This window comes from Homarus americanus, unplaced genomic scaffold (assembly GCF_018991925.1).
Source record: "Homarus americanus isolate GMGI-L3 unplaced genomic scaffold, GMGI_Hamer_2.0 scaffold26185, whole genome shotgun sequence".
Classification (NCBI taxonomy): Eukaryota; Metazoa; Arthropoda; class Malacostraca; order Decapoda; family Nephropidae; genus Homarus; species Homarus americanus.
In genome coordinates this window covers 1-9,871 of record NW_024751560.1, presented here as the reverse complement: position 1 = coordinate 9,871, position 9,871 = coordinate 1, and the positions used below count along the sequence as shown (strand labels likewise).

At 43.0% G+C, this 9,871-nt stretch overlaps 1 protein-coding gene across 1 annotated transcript; it reads right to left on the bottom strand.

Moving 5' to 3' along the window:
* Positions 1-885: 885 nt before the first annotated feature.
* On the bottom strand, positions 886-9,387 carry LOC121854673 (cytochrome P450 6k1-like). The gene is made up of 6 exons (XM_042349367.1): positions 8,663-9,387; positions 6,775-6,993; positions 4,404-4,464; positions 2,817-2,884; positions 2,635-2,757; positions 886-2,093 (listed from the first exon to the last, which is right to left on the bottom strand). The coding sequence occupies exons 1-6, from the start codon at positions 9,372-9,374 to the stop codon at positions 1,927-1,929; spliced, it is 1,350 nt and encodes a 449-aa protein (XP_042205301.1). The 5' UTR covers positions 9,375-9,387; the 3' UTR covers positions 886-1,926.
* Between the last annotated feature and the right edge of the window lie 484 nt (positions 9,388-9,871).

Sequence of the window (9,871 nt, the reverse complement as noted above, 5' to 3'; positions counted from 1 at the left end):
AAAAAATGATAAACCTGGTGACTAATGCATATGTCATGGATGGCTATCAATACTAGCGGGGTGGAATGGGCCCCAACTATCAATACTAGCGGGATGGAATGGGCCCCAACTATCAATACTAGCGGGATGGAATGGGCCCCAACTATCAATACTAGCGGGATGGAATGGGCCCCAACTATCAATACTAGTGGGGTGGAATGGGCCCCAACTATCAGTACTAGTGGGGTGAAATGGGCCCCAACTATCAGTTCTAGTGGAGTGAAATAGGCCCCAACACAAAATTAAATGGCACGGCCCCCAAACAGTGCCCAGTCCGCCTCTGGTAGGATCACAAGTAGTAGTAAATAACAAGGCAATGTTGAACCACGATTTCATTCTCATATACCACATGGTAGTAATGGTAGTAATACTTATATGGCAAAGGTGAGAAAAAGAGAGAGAAAATAGTCAAGATACACTCATAACTCCATACCATAAAACTCATTGTTCAAGGCATGGAAAAAGTAAGTATACTATTGACTGTATTGTCAAGGGAGGCGACCTATTCCTGCCTCCCTGCACACATTCTCCTGGACAGTGGTAATAACAACGCAGTGAATGGAAGACGCAATGTGATCAGTGAAGAAATTTTATTCACATATTCTTCATCATATTACACGAAAACAAATACCCTGTAATAATAATTGTATAAATGGGGTAAAAATAGAATAAATTTTGTAAATGGGGTAAAAATAGAATAAATTGTATAAATGGGGTAAAAATAGAATAAATTGTATAAATGGAGTAAAAATAGAATAAATTCTATAAATGGGGTAAAAATAGAATAAATTGTATAAATAGGGTAAAAATAGAATAAATTGTATAAATGGGGTAAAAATATAATAAATTTTATAAATGGGGTAAAAATAGAATAAATTGTATAAATGGGGTAAAAATAGAATAAATTGTATAAATGGGGTAAAAATAGAATAATAAGAGACGACTGTAGATCCTTACTTCATATACCACAGAAGTAACAATGACAAATTTAGGAACGACAGCTAAGTATAATGTTGATCCCTGATGATACTAGGAACAGGTGGTATAATGAATGTATTACTGGTAAGGAATCTATCAACGTATGTATTTAACTGAATCAAACGAACTGCAGCGAAACTCAGCGCATTTATGGAACTAGAGATTAAAGAAAAGTTATTTATTTTAGTTTTAACTGGGCTAAGGTTAAGGTCACAGAAGGTCAAAATAGGGCAAAAATTAGTGGTATTTTTTCTGGTGAGAGGTCAAGTTTAATCTACGCAATGAAAAGGCACATTAACTTCAAATTGAGAAAACGACTGCTGAAAGATTTTATATGGTAACGACTGACGTATGGGTCAGAAGTGTGGACACCTTCGGCAGACACCAGCAAGAGAGTTGGGGGGTCTTTGAAATGTGGTGTTATAGGGTAATACGAAGAAGAAGCTACACAGACAGGAAAACAAATGAAGAAGTACTAAGATTCGCAAAAACTTCAAGAGAAATAATTGAAATGTACAGAAAAAGAAAAATGGGATATTTTGGTTATATAATTATGGACGAAGGGATAATAACAGAGATATTAATGGGCAAAGTTGAAGGTAGGAGGGCCAGGGGAAGGCAGAGACTGAGATGGATGAATGAAATTAAAAACTGGGTCCCCAGAGAGATACAAAATCTTGGAGGATCGGTAAAAAACAGCCCGAAAACGTTTAGAGCGGAAGTACTCCACTTTAAACGTTCTTGGGCCAACCCTCAGATATCAGGACGGTACTCTGATTGATTGAATTATGTATTCAAGATGATATATGAAAAAGCTAACTTGTTTCAATAAAAGTTTGGGTTTTCATAGAAAATTTGGTTATATCTGAGCCAAGTCAGGGTCACAATGGAAAGTCAAAATAAGGTGACTTATTGTTCGTCTTCGAGTGACTTGAACACGAGCATGATGTCATCTGTGGGTTTCATGGCCACCACGGACAATTTCAATTCTTCATGGCCAGGCGCCAGAGACATCTCAAACTTCAAGATCACCTTAGCCAATGCCAACTTGGCCTCCATGAAGGCGAACCTCATTCCTGCAAGAATATGAAAGACTATGAGAGAGAGAGAGAGACAGAGAGAGAAAGAGAGAGAGGGTCGTCACACCCAAGTGCAATGTTAACGTCACAAGCAGATCACAATAGAACACACAACTGCTGTGAAGAAGAACAAGAACAACTGAAGATATATGTTGCATATTAAGCTTTAGTAAGTTCTCATGACTTTACCAGATTATAGTATGAATTAAGCAGCTTGCAAAGATAAATAAATAAATAAATTAAGTTACTTGTCTGTGTACAGTATAAAATTCTAAAGTAAATATCTTCTCATGCGTATGGCCTTCCATTTTTTTGTATATAAATTAATCAAGTCAAGTTGGTACAGACAGAAAACTGATCTCAGCTACAGCACTACTGTACGGGTGAACTATTTTAATTTGAAACATCAAATTGGTCCTAAACAATTCGGAAAAATGGTCTCACACATTAACAGTTCTGGATTCCAGACCAAAAGATAAAGTGATATCAACATTTAACACAACACAGAGACCAATCATCCAACCGGTCTGGGACTTACCGATGCAGTTTCTGGGTCCAAGACCGAAGGGAAGGTAGGTGCCGCTGATCACATTGTGATTGTTCTCGGGCAAGAATCGGTCTGGGAGGAACTGGTCTGGGTTGGTCCAATAGCGAGGGTCATTTTGAAGAAGAATCGGTCTGGGAGGAACTGGTCTGGGTTGGTCCAATAGCGAGGGTCATTTTGAAGACTCCAGACAGGCACGGTAACATGCTGTCCTTTCTTTAAGATAACGTCCGTACCTGGCAACCTGAGAGAGAGAGAGAGAGAGAGAGAGAGAGAGAGATTCACGTAAACTCAAACAATACTTTATAAAACACTGTATGACTGTACTGTATAAGTGCAAGGCTACAGGTGTATGATTTGTACAGGTGTATGACTGTATGGGATGTGTATTGATGCCCAAATCTGAGATCGTGTATACTGTATTTTTCCACCAAGGACAACTCCCTCCTCCTCCCACCACCCAGTGTCTTGTGTAAGGCAACCAATGACGTCAGCCCAATAGGGTGAGGTAATCTGTGATTGGGTGACACTCCTAGCCAACTTCTCTCGTATAACTGTATAGATGAGTGTATGACTATGGGTGGGTGTATGACAATGGGTGGGTGCATGACTATGGGTGGGTGTATGACAATGGGTGGGTGCATGACTATGGGTGGGTGTATGACTATGGGTGAGTGTATGACTATGGGTGGGTGTATGACTATGGGTGGGTGTATGACAATGGGTGAGTGTATGACTATGGGTGGGTGTATGATTATGGGTGTGTGTATGACTATGGGTGGGTGTATGACTATGGGTGTGTGTATGACTATGGGTGGGTGTATGACTATGGGTGGGTGTATGACTATGGGTGTGTGTATGACTATGGGTGGGTGTATGACTATGGGTGTGTGTGTATGACTATGGGTGGGTGTAAGGACTATGGGTGGGTGTATGACTATGGGTGTGTGTATGGACTATGGGTGGGTGTTTGACTATGGGTGGGTGTGTATGACTATGGGTGGGTGTATGACTGCGGGTGTGTGTATGACTATGGTGGTGTATGACTATGGGTGGGTGTGTATGACTATGGGTGGGTGTAAGGACTATGGGTGGGTGTATGACTATGGTGGTGTAAGGACTATGGTGTGTGTAAGATCAGTGGGTGAGTGTATGACGGGTGGGTGGGTGTATGGCTATGGTGGGTGGCGACTATGGGTGTGTGTATGACTATGGTGGGTGTAAGGACTATGGGTGGTGTATGACTATGGGTGGTGTATGACTATGGGATGGGTGTGTATGACTATGGGTGTGTGTATGGACCATGGGTGGGTGTGATGACTATGGTGGTGTATGACTATGGGTGGGTGTAAGTGACTCATGGGTGGGTGTAAGGACTATGGTGGGTGTATGACTATGGGTGAGTGTATGACTATGGGTGGTGTATGACTATGGGTGGGTGTGTATGACTATGGGTGGGTGTATGACTATGGGTGTGTGTATGACTATGGGTGGGTGTATGACTATGGGTGGGTGTATGACTATGGGTGGGTGTATGACTATGGATGGGTGTATGACTATGGGTGTGTGTATGACTATGGGTGGGTGTATGACTATGGGTGTGTGTGTATGACAGTATGGGTGTGTATATGACATTATGGGTGTGAGTGTATGACTATATGGTTGTGTGTGTATGACAATATGAGTGTGTGTATGACTGTATGAGTATGTGTATAACAGTATGGGTGTGTGTATGGGAGTATGCGTGTGTATGTATGACTAACCTGTAGTCTTGAGAACATTGTCGTTCAATTACTACTGCTATCGGGTTGAGTCTCTGAGTCTCTGTTCGGGAATAATAATAATGATGATAATAATAATAATAATAATAATAATAATAATAATAATAATAATAATAATAATAATAATAATAGAATTACTACTTCTTCTACTACAGTAATAATACCCTTTCTTGGTCTTGTACTGTACATATACAATTCTCAAGATTCCCAAAGCCATAAAACATATTACCTGGCAGAGCAATTAACACACCTGAAGATATCTTTGTCAGGTTAGGTTAGGTTAGGTTTCCATTTAACTTTGAATTAAATATTAATGTAAAATATCAACAAATTGTACATCACAGCGTAAATAGATACATCTCATTCTGAAGAGTTTCTCATACATTCACCTGAAAATTAGCCCCTAGATTAGTTCACCTGATGATTAAACACTCTGATGTTACCTTGGGTGGAGGGTTATGATAGGTTAGGTTAGGTTAACATTTGGGTGGTTAATTTTACGGTGAAATAGCTGGGAGGGTTAAACTTAAGGTGAATTAATCCGTCAGCAAAGGTCAACCACCGTCAGCAGGGGAGTCAACCACCATCAGCAGGGGAGTCAACCACCGCCAGCAGGGGAGTCAACCACCGCCAGCAGGAGTCAACCACCGTCAGCAGGGGAGTCAACCACCGCCAGCAGGAGTCAACCACAGTCAGCAGGAGTCAACCACAGTCAACAGGAGTTAGCCACAGTCAACAGGGGAAGTCAACCACTATCAGCAGGAGTCAGCCACAGTTAACAGGGGAGTCAACCACCGTCAGCAGGGGAGTCAACCAACCACCTGGCAGGGGAGTCAACCACTGCCAGCAGGGGAGTCAACCATGCCCAACAGGAGTCAACCAATACCAGGAGTTAGCCACAGCTGGTTAAAGTCAACCACTATCAGCAGGAGTCAGCCACAGTCAACAGGGGAGTCAACCACCGTCAGCAGGGGAGTCAACCACCGCCAGCAGGGGAGTCAACCACCGCCAGCAGGGGAGTCAACCACAGTCAGCAGGAGTCAACCACAGTCAACAGGAGTTAGCCACAGTCAACAGGGGAAGTCAACCACTATCAGCAGGAGTCAGCCACAGTCAACAGGGGAGTCAACCACCGTCAGCAGGGGAGTCAACCACCGCCAGCAGGGGAGTCAACCACCGCCAGCAGGGGAGTCAACCACAGTCAACAGGAGTCAACCACAGTCAACAGGAGTTAGCCACAGTCAATAGGGGAAGTCAACCACTATCAGCAGGAGTCAGCCACAGTCAACAGGGGAGTCAACCACCGTCAGCAGGGGAGTCAACCACCGCCAGCAGGGGAGTCAACCACAGTCAGCAGGAGTCAACCACAGTCAACAGGAGTTAGCCACAGCTGGGCCAGGGGAAGCCAACCCAACATCAGCAGGAGTCAGCCACAGCCGGGCAGGAGTCAACCACTGTCAGCAGGGGGAGCTGCCAACCACTGTCAGCAGGGGAGTCAACCACCGCCAGCAGGGGGGAGTCAACCACTGCCAGCAGGGGAGCCAACCACACAGTCAACAGGACAACCACAGTCAACAGGAGTTAGCCACAGTCAATAGGGGAAGTCAACCATCATCAGCAGGGAGTCAGCCACAGTCAACAGGGGAGTCAACCACTGTCAGCAGGGGGAGTCAACCACCGCCAGCAGGGGAGTCAACCACAGTCAGCAGGAGTCAACCACAGTCAACAGGAGTTAGCCACAGTCAATAGGGGAAGTCAACCACTATGAGCAGGAGTCAGCCACAGTCAACAGGGGAGTCAACCACCGTCAGCAGGGGAGTCAACCACCATCAGCAGGGGAGTCAACCACCGCCAGCAGGGGAGTCAACCACCATCAGCAGGGGAGTCAACCACCGTCAGCAGGAGTCAACCACCGCCAGCAGGGGAGTCAACCACCGCCAGCAGGGGAGTCAACCACCATCAGCAGGGGAGTCAACCACCGTCAGCAGGAGTGAACCACCGCCAGCAGGGGAGTCAACCACCGCCAGCAGGGGAGTCAACCACCATCAGCAGGGGAGTCAACCACCGTCAGCAGGGGAGTCAACCACCGTGAGGGGCACTGGCCACAGAGCACCGTGCCTCGGTTCGCCAGTAATTTCCCATGATTTTACAACTCTTCCATGGAAGCGTTGATCCAATGTCGTTATTCCACAGCAAATTTAGTGTTGCGAGCCAAACGGTGCTCGGCTTTCTCTTGGTAACGCAGCTGAAGAGTAACCACGAGCATCTACTTTATTTCAAACCTCTAAAAGTATTAGTAAATAAAAAAGAAAGAATAAAAAAATATCTAAAAAGTTAAGTAACTGTTCATCACCTGAGAAAATGGCGTCTAAGAATGGCGCCTCCATGATGGTCTGGTAGGTAAGCGTGCCGTGTTCTTCCACTATGTCCCTCAGTTCCTGACGAAGTCGGTGCTGGAGGTGTGGGTTGCGGGCCAGGTAGTAGGAGACGAAGGCCATGGTGCCGGCTGTAGTTTCATGACCCACGATAAGGAATAGGACGGACTGAGCGACGATCGTCGAGTCTTTTATAGCTGGAAAGGAGAGACCAAGAGGTAGTGCTCAGCAGGAAGTGGTCGAGTTGTACTGTACAGTAATGTGAAAGAGCATCGAACCTAACCTAACCTAACCGAAAACGTTGAAAATTTTACTCTTGGTGAGATATGATACAATTATATAATGACAAGAAACCTTTAGCACAGTCAAATATAAGTTAATCTTAGTTTCACGTAGTCTGGCCTAAACACACATGAGCTTATCTTATTATACCCCAGTCTAATATAACATAACCTAATCTAACCCCAGTATAACCTAACCTAACCTAACCTAACTTAACCTAACCTCATCCCAGACAAACTTAAACTAACTTAAACGTATTCCAGTCTAATCTAACTTATCTTACTCTGAGAACATAATAAGAATGAAAGAAACCTGAGCAGCGTTAGGTTAAGAAAGGCTTTACTTGTACCTTGATCCCCCATACAAACTATTGCAAGTTAATAAAGGATCATTGTCAAACTGAACGACCACACCTACAGTACGAGATCTTAACCCAAGAGAGTAAAACAGTACAGAGGAAAAGTCGTATTTTAAGTGACACCCAATAGGTTTCAAGTCTTGCAATCACATAAAACAAAGAAATAAATAAAATAATGAGAAAATGACGTCCCATGCTACTTAAGTTGCTACTTAATCAAAAAGCTTATTACGATGCTTGTTTTGTTTTTTTTGTCAGCTGCATTTTGTGCTGTACACTTGGCATTAATCTGTCAATGCATACTAATGGGAGCTCAGACTGGCAGCTAATAAATTCAAAGAACTAAACCTATCGTGAGCAGAATCTACACAATAAAATTCGTTAAGTAGCGGTGTCACAGTATTTCCTTGGCACCTCCTAAAAACTTTAAATGAAAGAAATTACAAATACTGTGAAAAAAAGTTATTCTTTACATTGATACACTGTAAACTGTTAGGCCCCGCTGAATCTATTTGGAGATCAACAGCCAACACCAACTTTTAAGCGTGATTAAATTACAGGGGAACAAAATATTGTAATTTAGACAACAGTTAAATCTCGTGTGATAAGTGACTTTAAAACCCCGTCAAGTGCAGACAAAATATATTCTTTCCTTTTTAATTTTTCTTACATTAATTCCTAACCTTAAAGACATTTCTCATTAAATGCATCGAATCTAATATTATTATCAATAGTGTTGCATTATTGAGTAATTCACGTATGTTCTTTAGTTTATAAGGAATTCATGCATATAAACAATAGGGTATTGTTATTGTACATCTCAGCTGATAAACGCTATGACCATATTTGGTGGCCTCTGTCTTGTGTTGACCAAAGATGTTCTATCAACTGTAATGTTTACATAAACATCGAATGAAAACAGATTATGAGTTATATCATTACCAGGAGGCAGGGGGTGACTTGAGGCTCCAGGTGGCGTCTTCTAACTAAGGCTCTGGATTTTCGAAGATTCGTTTATATAGTTTTAATTTTAATTGGTGATAATGCATATTATAACTGATTAACTTACAAAGACGGAGGCCAAGATGAGTACTAAACAGTGCCGATACTGTCTTAATTAACTGATCGCCTTCTGTTTGTCCCTCTGAGAGAAGAAAATCATCCTCCCAACCGATGCCAAATCTGAATTTAAACAAATACTAAACAAAGACCTGAACAACACTCACGGTACTTAGGTGTCTTAGTGTTTGAGTTGCTCTGCTCCTCCCGCTGTTCTAGCAACAGGTCCAGGAAGTCTCCCCGCTTCACTCCCATCTCTCTATTCTTAATTGTCTCCTCCACCACGCGCTGGAAGAACAGGAACGGTGGAGTGGTAAAAGAAATCCCGATTGCATTCAACACTGAATTAGGTAGCGTTAACAGAGCTATTCCCCGTAATATTCCCCGCGCGCTGATGGCGTTCAGCTCACTTGCTTTCTTGCAAAATTCTTCCTCCTCATTGTTGATGGAGTTGCACTCGATACCGAAAGCACAGGTACCTATAACATCCATGACATAACGGGCGTAAATTGTCTTTGTCTTAACGAAAGATTTCTCTTGGCAGTGTCGCTGAAGACGTTCTATTAAAGCATCTGCTTTCTCCTCCACTAGGTGGTACATTTGACGCATCCTGCCGGAGGTGAAAGTTGGGGACATAATAGACCTGACGCCTTTCCAGTGGCTGCCGTTGATGAGAAAAAGCATTTCTCTAAAGCATTCGTCTTTCTTGGAATTACCAAATGTCCTGCGTTCGCTGAAGTGGTCAAAGTCCTGAATCATAATGCGCTTGACTAGCCCAGGGTCACGCACGATCAGGGACGGCTTGAAGATCTCGTAGGCGCCTACGAAGTTGTTCCCTTCATTCTCGTGATACGTCTGGGTGAAGAGAAACATTAACATGTATTTAAATAACATGTAGATGTTATAGGATCAAACACGGGGGCACATTATGAAAATAGTTGTGGCGTCATGAACAAATAGTATTTTTCTTTTAAGTAAGACATTAGGATCTCGGTTCATACTTGTAAATTGTTTTGGGGGTTGAAATTCTTGGATGATGGCAGGTAAGTGTTGTCTTAAATCATGTAAATATTTGCTACTGTAGCTACTAAGGGTATTACAGCTGACTGATTTAACCAATAGCATTGTTATAGAATATCAACATTTGAACTAAGAAACTTAAGGACAAAATAAACAAGTTGTTTTACTTGAACATTTCTTACACGACAGTGTGATTAGAGTTAACAGATTGTTGATATTGTACAGAGAACTGTGAGAGGCTGTGTAGTGTCATGGGTGAGGGCAGGGCTGGTCTTTGGGGGTGAAGCGGTGAGAGGGACCCAGGCTCACCAGCAGGGGTTAAAAACAACCTCGGGTAATAAAGCTCATCTGAATCA

Bases quoted from the DNA above. Each gene is read 5' to 3' on its own strand.
- LOC121854673 (XM_042349367.1), bottom strand. From the start codon at position 9,374: ATGTTAATGTTTCTCTTCACCCAGACGTATCACGAGAATGAAGGGAAC. The intron at 2,885-4,403 runs GTTAGTCATACA...TCTCTCTCTCAG, and splicing joins CAATGTTCTCAAGACTACAG to GTTGCCAGGTACGGACGTTA. The intron at 2,758-2,816 runs ATGACCCTCGCT...TTCTTCTTCAAA, and splicing joins GCCTGTCTGGAGTCTTCAAA to ATGACCCTCGCTATTGGACC.